At 43.4% G+C, this 20,574-nt stretch overlaps 1 protein-coding gene across 4 annotated transcripts in view; it reads right to left on the reverse strand.

The window, feature by feature from the left end:
* The window catches only part of HLCS (holocarboxylase synthetase), a 153,482-nt gene that overhangs the window by 2,228 nt on the left and 130,680 nt on the right, over positions 1 to 20,574 (reverse strand). For 3 of the 4 annotated variants that reach the window (XM_054628172.2, XM_077193155.1, XM_077193164.1), the window contains exons 7-11: positions 18,177 to 18,244; positions 16,914 to 17,074; positions 12,468 to 12,582; positions 8,791 to 9,004; positions 430 to 6,266 (exon numbers count right to left, since the gene is read on the reverse strand). In XM_054628172.2, the coding sequence (XP_054484147.2) occupies positions 6,098 to 6,266; positions 8,791 to 9,004; positions 12,468 to 12,582; positions 16,914 to 17,074; positions 18,177 to 18,244 (727 nt within the window). In that variant the 3' untranslated portion in view covers positions 430 to 6,097. Of the gene's footprint in view, positions 1 to 429; positions 6,267 to 8,790; positions 9,005 to 12,467; positions 12,583 to 16,913; positions 17,075 to 18,176; positions 18,245 to 20,574 lie in introns of those variants that run through there. The other variant, XM_077193160.1, reaches the window with a different exon arrangement.

Genomic DNA, 20,574 nt, shown 5'->3' on the forward strand with positions numbered 1-20,574 from the left:
ATAAATGTGGCTCTAGATCTCACTCAGCTCCATTTCTTAACCCCAATTCAAGCTTAATTCAGAATTTTTCAAACTTCCTCTCATCAGACTCTAAAGAGAACTTCACTGAAAAACCTTGAGCACCCTGGGATGGTGGAAGGTCCCCTGGGTGAGCTTTAAGCTTCCTTCCAACCCAAACCATTCCATAATTCTTTGAAAAGAAAATTCTTACCTGGTTTGTGTAATATGGAAAAAAAACCCCTTGCTCATGGATTGCACCTTGTCAGAAAAATCATAATGCAATACTCAGCCCTAAAAATTCCATGTTTTCTACGCAGCAATAATTCATCCCAGAATGGTCTGGGTTGGGAGGGACCTTAAAGCTCATCCAGCAGTTCCAAGCCCCTGAAATGGGCAGGGAATTTTCCATTAGAATACAGAAATAAAGTCATTTCCTTCTGTGTATGAATATTTATTGCTCCGAGTACACAAAAATACTTTAAAAGCAAAGGCTTGACAACAATTTTCAGCATTTTTTTCATTGCATCCCATTAAAGGTTAACAGAGAAAGCTTTATTATCAAATTAATATTCACTTGAAAATGAGCTTCAACTGAACACTCTCAGCTGTTGCTTTCAATTGCATGAAAAATACACTTTGTGCTAAAGAGAACAAAAAAAGCCAAATCAGTGATTACAGAAAAACCCCAAACAGAACCAAAACCAGCAGAGTCACTCCCTGAGTAACCTCAGTTTGTTCAGTGCTGGAGGAGCTGGCAGGCCTCCAGAAAAGCTGCAAATGTGGATTATGATCATGCTGACCCCACAAATCAAAGGCAGGGGACACCAGCTGCTTTCCCCGTGGGTTCAGGGCCCTCCCAGCCCCTGCTCCCCATGAAGGACCCCGATCCTGCAAAGACAATTACGGCTTCATTTTGCTCAATTCAATTAAACCCACGCCCCACGAAGGAGCCACTGGCATGGCTGGCATCATTAAAGAGAAACCTGATGCCCACCCCTCCTGCTGCACTCTCTCCCTCATTAGTGGCACTTTGGGTGTTCCTGCAAGTCCTGCTTGCTGTAAAAACACAAAAATTGGGGTTTTGCTGGAGAAAAAACACCATTGCTGTTTCTCAGCTCGATATTTTCCCACCTTGTTACTCCCACTCCCAGGCTTTGTTCCAGAGCAGAGGAGGTGTTCCATCATTGTGCCCCAGGTGTTCAGGGAGCTGATGCCCAGGCACAGGAAACCTCCCTGCCAGGCAATAATGAACCAATTAAGACCTCCCAGCTGATAATGCAGGGGAAGGTGCAGAAAAGATGGCAAAAGCAAATGTGGGAAGGAATTTTTTTTTTTTCCTGCCACTCTCCCAAGATTTAAACAGCAATTCCATGTTCCCATCTGGGAGGAAATTACATTGGGAGAAAACCAGGATTTTTTTGGTCAGTTAAATTAGAGATGTTCTCAGCAAAATCATAGTGCAGAACAGGGCACTGCCATCACAGTGGCAGTGCTTTAATGATGAAAAGTGGTTTTAATAATGAAAAAAGTTTTTAATAATGAAAAATGTTTCTAGTAATGAAAAAAAAAATGGTGGCACTGAAGGGGAATGTGAATTGAAATATATTATGAAAATTAACCTCATTTCTCTGTAGTATTTGAGCCACACCTTTGCTGTGAGGCTTCACAAGATTTTGACTCTTGGGGGAGTTCAGACCTGGCAAGAAAATCATGGAAAATGGGAGAAAGAGAGTGAAAGAGGGAATATTTCACCAAAATAATAGAAAATGTGGGTTGGGAGGGACTTTGAAGATCTCATTGCCAATCAGGGAATCTTCCACCAGACCCAGGTCAAGCTGGAAAAGTGAATCCCACAGTGAGAGCTCTGCAAGTTTTGGAAGCAGTGCAATGGAAATAAAACAAGGTGATAAAGGCACAGATCTGTCCCCAGCTCTCTGTGCCCTGGGATTTGAAAAAGGTAATTTAAGGAAATTCAGCACAACAGGGGCAAAACTGGGGAATTCATCACTGAAAGTGCCAATGAATGGGAAATCTGCCAGAATTGCTCCAGAAATCTCAAGACAGGACATAAATTCTTTTTTTTTTCCAGCATTTCAGTCACACTTCAAAAATGCCACAGAGGAAATGTTATTCCAGTTTTTTCCTGAAGGTTAGATTTTGCTTTTTTTTTAATATGATGCAGATAAAAGCTATTTGGCAAGTGTAGGTGAAGAAGCACGCAACCCAACCAACCTATTCAAGCTCAGAATTATATATGTATTCCCTAAAAATGTAAAGCATTTTTGCTTATTTATTATGTAAAACAAAACTGTTAAAATGTTAATAAAATCCTGTAGCCAAAGGAAAACTGAGTTGAATTTCTCTTTTTTTTTTTTTAAAAACACAAACCAAAGTATTTCACAAAGGACAATGGTGCATATTTGAAAATTTATTTCAAGTGTGACATGTTCTATATTGACAATTAATGTACTATAAAACACACAGAGAGTTTTTAAAATTTATTGTATTTTTGCCACGTTGCATTTTAAATGAAGACACTTGGAAAATGCAAATAACACAGAATCACTGATGAGAAACTCAACACTTGACAATTCTTCCCTGCAGTTCTTTTTTCTCCATCATTTCCTGACCCCTGCCCTTTGCTGGGCCCAGATTTAATTTCTTTGGTGTCTGATCAAGGCAGTGCATCCCCACCACCACTTAGCCATGCAAATGTTTTTTATCAACCCAGTTACCCCCAGGAACCAGCACAAATCTTTCCCATGACAGATATTTTGATTGTAGTTGCAAAAAGTAATTTTTTTTTTTTTCTCAGGCTGCTGACGCAGCTGAATCAGAGAAAGCAAAGAAACGAATTTTTGCACAGTGAAGCAGCAGCATAAAGAATTAAATGCTTTAATATTATTTCCAGGTAATAGCCCTTGATTTGTTGGATATATTAAAATAAAAAAAAAACAAAAAACCAAAAAGCTCTGAAGTCTTATAAAAGCTTTACTAGAAGCAGGATGTGCTGCCTGGACTCTGAAATGTGAAGTACATTATTACTTTTTCAAACCTTTGGAAGCAGCTTTGTTGCTGACTGGGCACGACCCAGCCTGGACTCGCACACGTGCCAACACACCCAGAAGTTTTCCTATCAATAAACAACCCCCACAAATGTTTTCACCATGAGAAATGTTCTACCAGAGCCCAGCAGGGAAAAAAAAAAAAAATTTAAAAAAATGGAAATGGGGACATGGTAATAAATGGGTTTTTTGAAAGCACTTCATCAAGAAAATAGTTTAAGATATGACCTCAGCCTCACAATGGAAGAGGTGTTTTACTAATCCAGACAGCTGAATGAAATGAAACATTTTCAGAGCATTATTCCTGGGCCTGGGGCTGGCTGGATCTCCCCAGCCCCACACCCAGGGACACCCCACACCACATTTGTCTGTCACACACGGAGAACAAGGAAAACCAGGGTTTTCCTGCAGAAATGTTGTGGCTTTCTGGGCCTGCCACGTTGGGCAGAGGAAGAGTCAGACTCTACCTGAAAGAGGCAGGGACTTCATCCAGCTGCTCTCTGTCCCATGGGAACTCTCCCTGTCTTTGGTTCTGAAGGAAGAGCAACAAATCCTTCCCCAAATCCAGGAGACACCAGAAGAGGCCACTGAAAGGGCAAAGTGGCTCCCACAGCACCCCCGTGCTCTGGCACATCCAGGTTTGGGCAGCTCTCCCCTGTGGCAAGGAAATTCCACTCCAAGTTTCTTCCCAGTGCAAAAAAATTTTGGGAATAACCTGAGAATTCCCAGTGAGAACAGAACCAGCTCATCACTGGAGCAGCTACAAAAGGACCAACAGCAACCAGGAAATGCTGCAGCATTTAAAAAATGCTAAAAAAAAATCCCTCTGCTGCTGCTCAGCCACTGAAGCTTTGCAAACTCCTTCTGCCCTTCCAAAATTCCCATGTTTTATCCCTTTCCCCATCTCTTTTTTTGTCCCGGGTGAAAGGAAAAGGAAGTTTTCTAAAGAAGCCACTCAAGCTGCAGCCTGAGGCACCACCTGGTTGTTTGATCCCTCCAGGCACTTCCCAGTCTGTGTGGAACATGAACAAACCCCAAAAGGAGCTCCCTACAGGCAAACCCTACAGCTGAGCCACTCTGAGCTACAAATTCTGACTGAAGGTGAAGTTTGGTAAAACTCTGTGGCTGGAAAAGCAGCACCAGAGCTCTGCTTTGCTGCAGTTTGCTCGTGAAGGAAAAGGCAGAAAAGAAATGAGGATGCAGCGGGAAGATGTGAGTGTGCATGTGCACACCCATTTTTGACAGATCTATATATAAATAGATGGGTTTTTTTCTTTTTACTGAAGCTTTATTAAGCCAGACTCGAGTTTCAGTTGATCACACCATGCATTAATATTGAATTCTATCAAAGGCAGCTGCCAAACCTTCTCAGCCCAAAGCAGTTTCGAAAGCATCTGGTGGAAAAAAGCTAAATTTGGTGCATCATTTTAATTCTGGCAATTAACAGCTGTGTGTGTGCAGTTCTAGGAGATGCTGCTGTGCAGCCTTGTGTGATTTGCATCATAGGGGGGAGAAAAACAAAACCCAGCAGGGTTTGGACAATCAGGACAAATCTTCTGTGAGATGAAACATGAAATCCTAAATTTAACAGGGACAATTTAATTTCTACCCTTGCTGCCAAACCACCTAAACCCTAATAGGTGAGGATTGGTCAAAATTACCATTACAGACAAGTTTCCTTGTTTTAAGACTTCTTGGCTTTGGAGCTGAAACAATCTAAAACGTTGGGATTGTTTATGAGGTGAACTTTAACCTAAAAACCCCAGTTCTGGCTAGGAGACAGTAGTTTCCTTTCTGCAATTTCCAATCTGGCTGATCCACCATGAAAAGAAGAAATTAAGGTGGCCACATCACACCTGGGACAAGCCTGGCTGGCACAGAATTGTCTTGGGAGCTGCGGTGGCCGAGTCTCCTTGGGAGAAAACCACACCAAAACCACACTGGGAGCTCCAGGAGCATTCCCAGGGTGTTCCCCCCACCTGGAAACGTGCAGGCAGCCCCAAAAATGAGCTGCTTTCAGGTCAGCAGGGGTTAAAGCTCTTGGGTTTAGGGCTTAGCAGCAAAACCAGACATGGCTTGGGAGAGGGGGTGACAAAAGGACTGTGGAAGAGAATTTGGGCATGGGGGAACGCTGTGATTTGTGTTTCTCACTGGAACAGTTGTTTGCATCAGGGAATCTGATTTATTCCCTTTATTTATGCACTTAACTTCATTGAGATAATGGAAAATTACCAATAAATTCTAAATTAATTACAGGTTCCACCCCCTGACATGGGATTCTACAAACACCTGGGTGTGGCACTGCTCCAGTGGGTTTTTTTTCCTGAAGCCCCTTGGAAAACCATAATTTATTTAAAGGACAGGTGAGATGATTGACTCAGATCCAAGTGACTGAGGAGAGCAGAGTGCAAATCCCTTGGATAACCCAGCACAGCTCCTAAGTGCTGATGCAAAACTCTCCCAAAAACTCAAGGCAGCCTTTAAGAGTTGCAGACCTGAGACCAAAGCACAGGTTGGTAAATTATTGTAGAGGTTCCACACAGACAAGAACCAAATCAGGATCTTCACTCAGACCTGGAATTAAGCACAGTGGTGATCCCAGCAATTCAGGAATATGTGATGTTCCAGCTGGTTTTAGTGCAGACAACACAGAAAAACAGAATTTAGTTAAAAAAAAAAAAATAAACAACAAAGTAAAAAAGTAAATATTGTCCTGCACTGTGCTAAATCAACCAAAAAAAAGGAAATGTTGAGCCACTCCAGTCTCTCCAGTACAGGGTGTAAATGAGGAGAAAGTTGTGCTCAGCACAAATATTCCTTGCAAAGAACAGATCCTTACAAAGAATGGCAACAGAGGTGTGTTTTAAAGTTAATGAAAAGAATAAAGGCCTCCAGCTGCGAGATCACCACCTCCTCTCAGCTGCTGACGTTACCCACGGCAAACACAGAGCGGAAAATCAGAAGGGAAAAACTCAAACTGCGCGTTCCCCTTCCCAGGCCGAGGAGCCAGCGCCAGGCAGTGAGAGGCGCTGTCAGTGCCTGGGGACGATGAGGTTCCTCAGCATGTCGAAGGAATTGCCATCAGGGTGCACGGACTCCACGGCCCGGCCCTCCCGGTGCACCTGCAGGAACCCGTAGTCGTCGATGCCCACGATCCAGGCGGCGGGGCCGTCCTCGCTGCGCAGCCTCACCTGCTGCCCGCTGCAACACAGAGGCTGTCAGCACCTGCCTGCCCGGGAATGCAGCCCGGGCTGGGGGCTGCGCTGGGAATCTCGCACAGACACAGACGCTTCATGGAAAACCCTCTCCTGAGGACTTTTCATCCTCAGGAAAAGCTGAGAGGCCTCAGGAACAAAATGTAAGCAATGGTTATCTGCTGCTGTGGGATGCAACAGGTGCATCTGGGATTGGGCTCATGGGGTTGTTTTTAATTAATGGCCAATCACAGCACAGCTGGCTCAGACTCTCTGGTCAGTCACAAGATTTTATTATTCCATTCCATTCCTTTCTAGTCTTCTGATGAAATCCTTTCTTCTATTCTTTAGTATCATTTTCTTTTAATATAATATATATTATTTTCTTTTAATATAATATATAATAAAATTAATATAATATATAAAATTTTAATATAATATATGATTTAATATCATACATATAATTTAATATATATTTTAATATAATATATATAATATATATCATATTATATTATATATATTATATATTACATAATATATCATATATATAATATAATATATTATATATAGAGTATATTTTATATATAATAAAATTAATATATACAATTTTAATATATGATTTAATATCATATATATCATTTAATATAATATATATAAGTTTCTTTTAATATAATATATAGAATTTTAATATAATATATGATTTAATATCATACATATAATTTAATATATATTTTCATAATATTTATAATATATAATATATATAATATATTATATATAATATATAATATATCACATATATAATATATTTACTATAATATATTATATATAGTATATTTTATATATAATAAAATCAATATAATAGATGCAATTTTAATCTATGATTTAATATTATATATATATAATTTAATATAATATATATCTTTTTATATAATATATATAATTCTCTTTTAATATAATTTATTATCATAATAAATCAGCCTCCTGAAACATGGAGTCAAGATTCTCATCTCTTCCCTCATCCTGGCACCCCTGTGAACACCACAGTTCACACCTGCATTGCCAGAGGGAGCCCAGGCCCATCTGCAGCAGCCCTGGAGCTGCAGAGGAAAACTCCCCCCTTGTGCAGGATCCCTGCTCCAGCAGAGCCACAGCTGGCACTGCAGGAGGGCTGAGCCCCCATGGGATGGGGCTGTGCCACCCCCTGACACACAGGGGACAGGGACTGCTCTGACTCTGGCAGTGTTGGTTTGTATCACTGCATTCTTATTTTATTTCAATTTTTTTTCCCTAATAAAGAACTGTTGTTCCTATTCCCATATCTTTACCTGAGAGCCCCTTAATTTCAAATTAATAATCATTCAGAGGGAGGGGGTTTACATTTTCCATTTCAGGGGAGGCTCCTGCCTTCCTTGGCAGACACCTGGCTTTCCAAACCAAGGCAGCAGCTCATGCACACTGAGCAATTAAAACTGATGCCTTAAGATTTCAGCTTTTCTATTTTTCCAATCCTGCACTGCCTTAGTGCATGACTCTAAACTCCTTATAAAGTGTCAGTTCCTGTCTCCACATTTTGGTCAGACAGAGCAATCCCCCTAGGCCTGAGATCCAAGGACACCCTACAGCCTCAGGCCCTGAAAATACAAACAAAAGTGAATTGGGAGGAGCAAACTGGGGGTTAAATGACTTCATTACCTGAAGCTGTAATTGGAGAATTAACCCCTGATATGTAAATGGACCAAACTGATAATTGTGTGAAACACTGGTGACCATTGTCCAGCTTGGGTGAGGCCTCTGGAGGCTTCTGAGGGCCCCAGGTGTGTCTGTGGAGCCTTTAATAAATACCTGCTCTTATTCTCTTAATCTTGTCTAGCCTCTGCTCTAGGGAGCCACTCCAAGGCATCAAAATCACCTCAAAGGACTCACCAGAATCATTAAAAGGATCCTGGAATGGTTTGGGTTGGAAATGACCTTAAAGATCATCCTACTCCAACCATGACACCTCCACCACTGTCCCAGGCTGCTCCAAGCCCCAGTGTCCAGCCTGGCCTTGGGCACTCCAGGGAGAGCCAGGGTTTCCCAGGGCTTCAGCACCCTCACAGGAAAGGCTTCACCCTCTAACAGAATATTGCATTTCCCACCTCACTGGTTCTGTACACACAATGCCTGAATTTCAGCAGCATTTTCTACCTGCTTTAATTTCCTCTTGTGGAATGGACAGAGTTGGAGTTAGTCCAAAAACAATCTTTTGGTTTTTCCTCCTAAAAGTACAGCAGCTTCATCCATCTCCAACCAAATCATTCCAAATTGCCTTTGTTTGGAGATGATACACTTAAAATACCTGGAAGCATTCTTTAACTCAAGCTATCACTGATTTATTATGTGCTGCTTTAATTCTCCCTTAAAAATGTGCACCCTGCTCGGGGGTGTATTTTAAACTATTCACTCATATTAAGGGGAATTTTGTGGAAAAAGACAAATTACCCATGAGTTCTGCCACCAATTTTATGAAAAGAAAGTTTGAGAACTCTTACCTGTGTACCCAATACTTGTAGTACTGGGGAAGGACTCCATTGGGCCCCTTCTCCTGGAACACCTCAATGAGCCTCTCCAGCACAGTCACAGTCCTTGCAATGAGGCAATCTGCACTCAGAGGCTTCAGCTCTGTCCCCTCTTCCCTGTTAAACTTTGCAATGAGGTCATTGATGCAGATGGTGGGGTTGCTGTTATTCACATTAAACCCAAAGCCTGCAGAGGACAAAGAGGAGGACACGATCAAAGAGACAAACTCTTTGTTACCATCACAGCCAGCACTTAATTCACCTGCTCCCTACAATCACCCCTCACTCAGGATGGCTGGTTTCATTCAGCCTCTTACACCTCTGGATCTTCCTTCTCCTATAATTACAATTCCTCAGCTCAGATTTTGCTCTTTGTCCTCAAAATTCCTCCTCAGAGTTAGAGAGGCAAATCCAGCAGAGCCTTCCACCCACAGCCCAACAAACTGCACCCTGGTTCCAGAACCATCCACGTGAGACATTCCTGTGCTCCCTGGAAGGTCCTCAGCCCACTCAGAGAACAACTGATCCCAGCCTAAGATGGAGTTTTTATCTCCCAGTCTAAAACTCAGCTCAGAGACCTTTCTGCTCCCTGCAGTGAGCTCAGTGCCCTGTACAAAACCCCAGACTTTGCACTCAGCTGATAAGGCTCGTTTGGCTTGCTCAGGAAAGCCCAGAAGATTTGATTTTAACTTTGTAAGACTCCAGTTTGCCTAATCTATCTCACCACAGCATATCCTTTAGAAGCCTCAAGCCTCTCGCTGAGATTTCTCCAGCTGCAATTCCCAAATTCTGAGTTGGCAGAATGCCTCCCTTGTTTAAATATGGCTCTTGGGGCCTTTTCTGCAGCCTGCAGGAACAGCCTTCCAGGGATGTAAAGAACTATATTGTATTACCTGTTTATTTTTTTCTCCTAATAATTTGGGTTTGTTTTTTTTTTTTTTCTTCCCTCAGACATTTGGGATAAAACTCCCTGTCTGTCAATCAGGTTTGGACATGATGCAACTCCATCTGCAAGGAGGTGCAGATGTCTTGATTCGTAAATTTGCTGTTAATAATTCATAATTTGTGTTAACTTTGAGAAGGATTCCTTCAGTGAAAAGGAGTTTGGGATTTTTAACAAGTCAGGGAATGAATACAAACAAGGCACAGGGATCCCAACACACCAGTCCTGTGGAAATGAGCTGAAATGGGTTATTGGAAAGAGATAAAGGAAAATGAACTGGAAAATGCAAGGAGCTGTGCCAGCAAATCCCAACTTGGCCATCTGCACCCCAGTGTGAGGGAACAGAGACCCCACTGAGGGGTCCCAGGCTCTTGGGGTCCATCAGGATCACTGCTCAGCAACCCAAAACGTGGGACACAGCAGCCACCCTGGGACGAGGAGCTCGGCTGAAGCCCCAGCACCTGGGGACGAACGCGGCAAGGGGGGAAAGGCAGCCAGGAAACTGGAAAGCCACAGGGAAAGCCACAGGGTGCTCGGGGCTCTGGGGGCACCTGGGCAGTGCCCACGGGAGCAGAGAGCGTTCAGCAGTGCTGCTGGGGCTGATGGATGTGCCAGTGGTGGATCCACGAGGAGCTGCACGTGCCTGAGCAGAGGCTGAGCAGGGTTTGCTGCTCGCGCTCGCTGGCTGCCCCCTGCATTCCACTGGAGCTTGGCTCCTCTGCCGGCTCCGAGCCTGGCCCTCGCATTAATGGTGAGTATTCTCCTCAGAACTCCTCCTCCAGAAGAGCCAACACCGTGAAGTTCTTCAATTTTAAATTCCAAATTGGGAAAAAAAAGGGTTTTGGTTGGTTTATTTTGGTTTTGTTTTCCAAACTGTGTTTGAAAGTCTCGGCATTGAGCGTTGTCACCTGCAGCATTTGAGCAATGAAAATGCAGGTTTGTCTCTGATCTTATTCTCCTGAGCAATGAAAAGGCAGGTTTGTCTCTGATCTTATTCTCCTGAGCAATGAAAATGCAGGTTTGTCTCTGATCTTACTCTCCTGAGCTCCTCCTCGGAGCAGGGAAGCCACAGAGATGATCCTTGATTTCCATCATCACAGAATCACAGAATTTCTAGGTTGGAAGAGACCTTCAAGATCATCGAGTCCAACCCATGTTCTAACACCTCAGCTGGATCATGGCACCCAGTGCCACATCCAGGCTTTTTTTAAACACATCGAGGGATGGTGACTCCACCACCTCCCTGGGTAGATGATTCCAGTATTTGACCACTCTTTCTGTGAAAAACTTCCTCCTTCATTCCAGCCTGTATCTCCCTTGGCACAGCTTGAGACCGTGTCCTCTTGTTCTGTCTGTTGCTGCCCGGAGAAAGAGACGGAGCCCAGCTCAAATGGTTTCCATCGTTATCCTCATATATGGGAGATTCTGAGGAATGCCATGCAAAGAGTGAGTTCAGTGCCTGCAGGTGCATGAGGCCCCTCTAGGACTCCCAGTGAGACACAGCACTGGAACGATGGAAAACATCCTTGGATTCATATGGAGCAAGGAAGTTTCAATTTGAAAAGCTTCCAGCTGAAAACAGACTGATGAAAATGGACATTTATCTATACCTCAGGCCTTCCAGATGGGTATAGAAAGAGAATGGATACAGAAAGTCTCCGTTTGAATTGGAGTATTTTGATGTTTAGGGTAAGAAGGGAAAGGTCCAAACCAAATATGTGAAGTGCTTAAAGAGATATTTGATATAATGAACTATTTTTGGATGTATTCCTGCTTTCCTTGTGTTAACCAGGCTGTAGGAAAACATGGAAGTTGTAAATGGCTGAAGGGGCACAGAGAGATTTCTTAAGTTTCTGTGCAATTTCCACTCTGTTCGAGTGGATTATTTACAAAATGAAGGTATAAAATGGAACAGAAAATGTCATGTCTGGGCATGTTTCACAGAAGGAGGTGACTTCTTCAACTCTTTTCTGCCTTGCACCTCTAAAATCACCGAACTTTGACAGAAACAACATCATGACCACTCCATCTTTGCAGGATATTTACTTGTGCTATATTCAAATAGCAAATATAATTTTTTTCTTTACCCTTTTAGACTTGCTAAGGAATTTTCTTTCAATTTTTTAGACACAGCAGAGACAATTAATTACTTTTGGAACCAGAATCTGGCAGGTTTCTGAGCAGATCTGGGATGCTTAGGGGAAAACTTCCTTATCACATAGCAGGATGATAATCAGACTAGAGATGACAAAAATATCTCAATAATTAAAAAATGAAAAAACATTACTCTGTGCATGTAGCTCTTTTGATTTAAAAGGCATGTTCTTCATTTAACTATTTGACATGTTCCAAAAAATCCATAAATTGGGAAAAAAGGATGGAGTTTTCAGTATATTCCACTGGTTTTGCAATAAATCAAGGAGGACAATTTCCCTCTCCCATGTAATGCTCTTCCTTTGAACTCTCCTACACCAATCCAGATGCCTGCATTTATGTTTTACTTGTCAGGCATATGGAATTATTAAGAAGAATGAAAACATTTACTTTTTGTGCTTCCTCTGGATTGAATGTTGTGCTTTATTTCCTTATGCCTGCTGTCATTATTTGTTCTTGTCGTTGCCATTTTTACTGATACAGACACTGATAACAAAATCCTCCAGAAAAAAAACCAAAAATCAGCCAAAAAAGCTTCAAAACAGACATTTACCAATGAGAATATGAAATGTTGTTTCAATGAGTGTTGAGTTTACCAGAACTCCACCAATCTTCATCAGGTCACTGTAGTAAATATCATTTGGCCACTTCACTCGCAGCTCAATGTCCTGAAGAAACAAAAGCAGACATTTAGAGACATTTATGGCTCATTCATGACTCCATAATCTGTAGAGAATCATGGAATGTTTGGGTTGGAAGGGACCTCAGAGCCCACCCAGTGCCACCCCTGCCATGGCAGGGACACCTCCCACTGTCCCAGGCTGCTCCAGCCCCAGTGTCCAGCCTGGCCCTGGGCACTGCCAGGGATCCAGGGGCAGCCCCAGCTGCTCTGGGAATGCTATTCCAGGGCCTGCCCACCCTCACAGGGAAGGATTTTTTTCCCAACATTCCACCTAAACCTGTAATGTTTCAGTGTGAAGCCATTCCCTGTGTGCTGTCCCTGCATCCCCTGGAAATTGTCTCTCTCCAGCTTTCCTGGGGCTCCTGCAGGCCCTGCAAGGCCACCCTGAGCTCAGCCCAAAGCTTCTCCTGTGCAGGTGAACAATCCCAGCTGTGCCAGCCTTTCCTCCCAGCAGAGCTGCTCCAGCCCTCTGCCCATCCTGGAGCCTCCTCTGGGCTCTCTGCAGCAGCTCCAGCTCCTCCCTGGGCTGGGCCCAGGCCTGGGGCAGCTCTGCAGGTGGGAAATCACCTGAGGGAGCAGGGCAGAGGAAGAGAATTTTCTCTGCCTTTTTACCACACCCAAAATGCTGCTGTCCACTGCTCCTCTTAATGAGAATCTACTGAAATGCTCCACAAATGCTACACAAATGCCTGAGGAACCTTGCAGACACTGATGCCTCAGGTTTGAGCTTTTCTATTTTCCACATTCTGTGCTGCTTTAGTGTGTGGGTCTGGGTTCATATTCTGGGATGCTGAGCTCTGTGCACAGAGCAGGGAGACAAAACAATTCCTGCTCCAGCTGGGCACCAAGGACAAATGATCCAAATCTCAGCCCCAGAGCACAAACCCCGTGGGCTGGAGAGAGAAAAACAAGCAGGGTGGGACTGCAGGGGCTAAAGCTGGGATGGGACAATGAACTGCAAGGTGCAAATGGAGCAGAACTGATCCCAGGGACAGAGCCCGTGCCCGGCCGTGCATTTTGGGGCCATTTTGGTTCATCTTGGGTGCAGCCCTGGCTGGGCTCTGGTGCTGCCCAAGGTGCATCCATGGAGGCCTTTGAATCAATCCCTGCTTTATTCTTTAGCTCTGCCCAGCCTCTGCTCCAGCTCAGCCTTCTCAAGGCATCAGTAGCAGCCAAAGAGACAGTGACATCCTGAATTTCAGAAAGGAAATTCAGCAGACAGGAGAAATCCCAGTTCCCAACCACAGAAATGGTTCAGAGATGTCCCAAGGCTGTCCCTGCTGGAAACACAAACTGAGCAGTGACAACGTCCCAGCCCCACAGAGCAGCTTTTGTTGAAACCACAGGGCTGAGCTGAGCTTTGCACTGGCTACTTAAACACAAAAAGAAAGCAAATGTGCTTCCTGCAGCTTGAAACACTGCCCATGGCTGCTGCATCCCCGGGGGCAAATCAGGGGAGGTGCTCCAGGCCTACAGGAGTCGCATTCCCTCCTATTGTAGGGGCAGAAATCCCTTTACAGGATGTGTGAAAGCTGCACCTGGGTCCGTGTCTACTTTCCTGACAGATTTAAAGGCCAGGGAGGAGTCCATGACACGTCCACTGACAGGAAATACTACCTGATTTTGCTATCAAAGCATTCTGAGGGAAAGTATCACCAGCTCCTATTCGTTATGGAAAGGAACTTGGCTCCCTGCACCGGGGGAAGGATTTTAGGGGACTCTGGAGACATGGGAGGAATGACACAGTGAAATGGTGCTCTCAGTGATAAAAGGGGGAAACACACACCTGTGAGACAGCAGACAGTAGCTCTGTGACTGAAGTGACAACAAGCAGCAGGAACAGCTGAGGCAGCTGGGTGTTCTCATCACTGCTGGATTTGTGGGGTGCCCCCATGAAGGCAGGAATGATGAATCTGGCTCCATGTTCTCAGAAGGCTGATTTATTATTTTATGATACTATATTATATTAAAGAATGCTCTACTAAACTATACTAAAGAATACAGAAAGGACACAGACAGAAGGCTAAAAAGATAATAATGAAAACTCCTGACTCTCTCCAGAGTCCTGACACAGCTTGGCCCTGATTGGCCAAAGAGTGAAAACAACTCCCAGCAGAATCCAATGGAACAATCACCTGTGGGTGAACAATCTCCAAACACATTCCACAGGTGAGCACAACACAGGAGAAGCAAATGAGATAAGAATTGTTTTCCTTTTTCTCTGAGGCTTCTCAGCTTCACAGGAGAAAAATCCTGGGCAAAGGGATTTTTCAGAAAATGTGAATGCCACACGTGACTTTGCCACAGAGTGTGTTCACCAGGTACCACACAAAATGTCACAGAATATGCTGGAAATGGAGCAATTCTTGTCTTCCCTCACTAGAGAGACTCTGCTGTTCTCAGAATGGGAGAACAAAGCATCCTCTTGATTTGAAGCCCATTTGCATCCTCAGCATGAACATCTGACAAGGGAACTTCCACCGAGCCCTCAGATCTGCTCTGGGAGGAGCCACACCAAAGCCTTGGTTACTGCTGGTTCAGCAGAGTCAGTAACTGTGGCCATCCTAAAAGCCATGAGTGGCTGATAAACTGAGCCATGGACCTCTTGGAACCAGGATGGGCAGAGGGATGGAGCAGCTCTGCTGGGAGGAAAGGCTGGCACAGCTGGGATTGTTCACCTGCACAGGAGAAGCTTTGGGCTGAGCTCAGGGTGGCCTTGCAGGGCCTGCAGGAGCCCCAGGAAAGCTGGAGAGAGACAATTTCCAGGGCATGCAGGGACAGCACCCAGGGAATGGCTTCACACTGAAACATTACAGGTTTGGATGGGATGGTGGGAAAATTTTTTGTTGTTGTTGTTTCTTAGAGCAGCTGTGGCTGCCCCTGGATCCCTGGCAGTGCCCAAGGCCAGGTTGGACACTGGGGCTGGAGCAGCCTGGGACAGTGGGAGGTGTCCCTGCCATGGCAGGGCTGGGATGATCTTTCAGACCCTTCCAACCCAACCCATTCCATGATTCCATCCCTCTGCAGATCATCCCATTGTTTGTGGCTGCTGCAGCTGGTATGAGATGGACATACAGAAAAGCCTTGCAAGACTTGAGTGCAAAGGGGAAGTTCAAGCACTGAGTCTTTGATAATTTTTAACATTTTCTTGCTGTAACATCATTGATTCTAAACCTTTAACTCTGTTTTGCCCCCCTGCTGATGTCCCCTCAGGTTCAGCAGATCTGCCCTGGTCACTCTTTACTCTCCATATGCTCAGTACAGTACACTCATTATCGATCCTCATTTTTTACATCAATATTTGGAACTTCAGTCACCTTTTTCCTCTTGAATGGAATAAAATTAAAAAATGCCACAGTACATCAGGGCAGGCACAAAGGAGCAAAACCACCTCCATTCATAAATCAGCTCCTTCCCCAGTCATCCCCATATTTTATAAAACTAACCCTTGTCCCTTTGTTTTTAAGTGGTCAAATTATCCACTCCAGCCAAATATTTTATATTGCAAATTTTAGCCTGAAGCATTTTGTTTTTCCAGTCAGGTTATGAAGCACTGAATTTAGAAGGTTTTAATAGAAAGGCTGACAGACCCTAAACTCCAGCAAAGCTACTGGGTGCCACTATAATAAAGTTCATGTGTAAATGTGTATAAGTCATTGATTTTCTGTAATATAGGAAACATATGCTTTAGTTAACTACTTCTGTAAAATACCAAAGTTTTATAGTTAGCAAATATTAGGAAATGGTAACATTAAAAAGGAGATATATGAGGTGGTAAAGAAGACTGGTTCTTCATTTTAATACTGATGACAGGACACTTGATTCCCTCTCGAGAGCAATTCTCCTCAGCTCTTGCTTTAGAAATCAGTTTTCAACCTTAAACAAGGGTTGGAAAAATCCTTTAAAAGGGATAAAGTGACCACTGAAACAGCACCAACGAAAAAGCAGAAAAGGATTTGTCAGTTTTATTCATTTTTCCCTCCTCCTTATTCTCCTTCAAAATCAAAACAAATCAGCTCCATTGTTGGGCAAACAAAACTGACTTTTTCTTTACTGCTGAGGATTGAGGCTTAAGTTTCATAAGATTAAGAGTGAAATGAGTGCAGTGCATTTGATCAGCTCTGTAAAAGAACATTCACCCTCTGGATATTGGATTTCTCCAAACATATCAATAATCAAACGCGAGGAAGGTTAAGTTTAGATTGTTTTAAAGAACTGAATTATACATTCAGCCATTACGCACAGAAAAGGCCCAGCAAAAATCTGAATTTCCTGGAAATGGAAGGAGGGATTTTGAGAGGAGTTAGAAGGACATACCTCATATCCTGGGATGGACCTGACTGCCTCTACCACTGCCAAGGACACCAGGTGCTGGATGAAAGGAATTCTCTGGCCCAGGTTGGAATGTAGAGGGATGGAGAGGTGCAGAGTGGACAGGGCACAGCCCATGGGACTGAGCCAAACGTTCCCACCACGACCTGGGCATGAGAGGAAAAAGGGGAACTTCAACTCAGGACAAGAACATTTTTATAAAAAAGATCACCTTGTGAATGTAGATAACAAAAGATAACTAAAGACAGAGATAACTAAAGAGAAAGCTTCAAAGGTATCCATCCAAGAATGTACCAAAAGTTCCTTTAATGGAGTTTTCCAAACTAATTTTGAAAGAAAAAGGGTTAAAGTGCAAAGCTTTTTCTTAAAAAAAATATTGGAATTGTTTAAATATTGCTGTATCCCTGTAAGTGTTCAAGGCCAGGTTGGAAGGGGCTCTGAGAACCTGGTTTGGTGGAAGGTGTGGCAGGGGGTGGAACAAGATGATCTTTAAGGTCCCTCCCAACCCAGGCCATTCTAGAATTCTGCTCTGAGGTTCTGCAGCTGCTGCTCAATTTCCCAGCATGTCCTAAATCCCCTGCTTCCAGGAATTTTCCTGGTCTCTGCTGACAGACACATTTTAAAGATCTTGCTTTGCTCAAGTGGAAAAGCATTTCTGAAAATGCTCTGTGTGCACCCAGAAATGCACCCAAACTCTGAACCACCCTGCACTGCAAGCAGGGAATCATCTTTTCATGGATTTGTGCTCAGAAAAAGCTTCTTGGGCCACACACTCTGCTCTTGCAGCAGAATAAATGTGGCTTTCAAAGAAGTGCCAGCATTTTTCTGGGCAGGAAACACGACTTGCTTACATTGATCTGCTCAGGCAGGTCCTTCAGACTCAATCTCAGAGCAAGTCAAGCCCCAGTCCTGCTCCAGCTAACCCAGTTTCAGTTTTCATCTGGAGCTCTGACTTGTGTTACACTCAGTGTAGTGATGGCAGCTTTTGTGACTGGCAAAACTTTTTTGGCAGGAACCAGGAGACCATTAAATCATTTCTGCAAAAGCCACCAAACATCCTGAAAATGTTTACTTTGGTCTCTTATTAACTTTTGGGTTTTGAGTTTGAATCCACAGTTTGAGCAGGAGGAGAAGAGGACAGGCTTATTCTATGGATTATATTATCAAAAATGCTCATAATGCAGCTTAAAATGTCCTATTTTGTGTATTTAATACACATTTATGAATAAAACAAGGAGATTTACTCACCTTTCCCTTGTGTTTGTCGAACAGCCACTGCTATTAAACCCATCTCCTCAGGCAACTCGAACATTAACCTGCCAATTAGGGAAAAAACCAAAAACCCCACATGCTTATCAGCTGCAACACTAAGCTACATTCATGAAAATCAAGGCTTAAATATCAGGTAATATTTTATGTTAACGTTGCACCACCATTTTTTTCAGTTAACATTTAGTCCCGAACCAAACCCGTTAGAACATTAAAAAATGATTGGCTGAAAAAGGATAATGTAAAATATTATTTTATCTGAAATGAGTCAGAGCTACAGTTCATTTGAGTTCTGATAACCCAGGTTTTGTATTTCCTCACTTCTCCCTCAAATGCTCATTTTTTGGGTGTCCCTATCTTCAGCAAGTGACAACCAGCAATTCCAAACATTTGTTTCTACTTACAGCGAATTTTTGGTCATACTACAAAATATAAGAGCAGCAGTTTCTGATTATTTAGAAAACCAATATGGTGGCAATAAAGCAGTTTAAAAGATACACTATCCCCTGAGAACTAATTATGATTTAACTACAGTAAATAAATCTACACCTTCTGAGAGCTCTAGAGAACACTGGCTTATTTTAGGCTTGTGTTCTGCTTTTAAAATAGTTTCACCTAAAAGAATACTAACTTTCCTCTGGGGATAAGTAGAAAGTGCACTTTAACACCACCAAATGAGTCAATGCTACACTTTAAATAAAATTAAAAAAAAAGAAAAGAAAAGAAGAAAAAACCCTACTGTGACAACTTTGTTCAAGCCACTTTTAAACAGATCTGAACTGCACCATGATCCTCCTCCATTTCACATTTTCAGGGTTATTTCAGAGATAAAACATATTCAAGATGTTGCTTGTGAGGTAAGCCCAAAAAGGGATGTCTAGCCCACAAATCTGCTTCTCCCACAGGCACAAACACCATGTTGTTCATTCCTATAAAAGCAATCTTGTCTCAGGGGTAAGGGCAGCTCAAATCAGAGAAAAAAAGCACCATTCACAATGATTTCCTGTGAGAAATGGATTTGTGAAGAATTTCTAAAATTTGATAGAAAGTTTACACAGTGATGTATATTTGTATGTAAATACTGAGATAAGGTGTAAGTAAGATTTAAAATATGGTTTTGTAAAATGATTAGGTATTTTAGAGAATTAGAACTGTGAAAGATGTATTGTAGTAAGGCCATGTAAGGAAAAAATTGGTGTTAGAAGTAATAGTACTATTGTGTGGTAGAAGTTATTAAGTTTAAATACATAATAGTTCATAAGTTGAAATAGAAACATTTATAAAGTACTGTAATTAAGAAATAGATTGGCTTCTGATGGAATGGCATTGTTTTACATCTCTTCTATCTCACTATTCAAGACTCAGAATAGAATAAAATCTTTCAAAACACCTCTCAGTTGCCCCATCTCTATAACAGCTGAGAAAACCAATTTGCCCTGAATTTCAGACGGGTTTGGGAGCTGTTTCAAGCTCTGCAATTGAGGAGGTGCAGGAGCAGCAAGGAGGAGCTGTGAGTGTCCCACAGAGACACAATTGTTTGTGCTGAGATGAGGAACCTTTCATTGCCCTGCTCCACAGGCTGATAAATGGGACATCAGCAGCTCCTGGGGCTGTGGCAGCACCAAAGTGCAAGAAACCCAGAGATTTCAGAGCATCTTTCAAATGCCTAAATCAGTTTAAGTTGGATGTTATAAAAACGTTTTTTTCCAGCAAGGGTGAGAAAGTTCTGGAATGGCTGCCCGGGGAGGTGGTGGAGTCCCCATGCCTGGGTGTGTTTAACAAAGCCTGGATGTGGCTCTGGGTGCCAGGGTTCAGTTGAGGGGTTGGGGCTGGGCTGGACTCAATGGCCTTGAAGGTCTCTCCCAACCCAGGGATTCTGGGATTCTGGGAATTCTGGGAATGGCTCTGCACAACTCCCTGCCAGGAGGGGCACTGAGGGAGGGTTGGGCTCTGCTGCCATGTCCCAAGGGAAAGGAGGAGAGGAAATGGCCTCAAATTTAGGAAGGACCTTGGGACACTGAGCACATGCAGAGGGGCCAAGGAGGCTGGAGAGGGGCTGGGAACACAAACCCTGTGAGGAAGCCCTGAGGGAGCTGGGGGTGCTCAGCCTGGAGCAAAGGAGACTCAGGGCTGCCCTCCTCACTCTGCACAGCTCCTGAAAGGGGCCTGGGCTCAGCTGGCCCTGGGCTCTTTCTCCAGCAGCACTGACACAACCAGAGCACACAGCCTCCAGCTGCACCAAGGGAAATCCAGGCTGGAGAGCAGGGAAAAGGTTTTTCCAGCAAGGGTGAGAAAGTTCTGGAATGGCTGCCCGGGGAGGTGGTGGAGTCCCCATGCCTGGGTGTGTTTAACAAAGCCTGGATGTGGCACTGGGTGC

This window comes from Agelaius phoeniceus, chromosome 2, assembly GCF_051311805.1.
Source record: "Agelaius phoeniceus isolate bAgePho1 chromosome 2, bAgePho1.hap1, whole genome shotgun sequence".
Classification (NCBI taxonomy): domain Eukaryota; kingdom Metazoa; phylum Chordata; class Aves; order Passeriformes; family Icteridae; genus Agelaius; species Agelaius phoeniceus.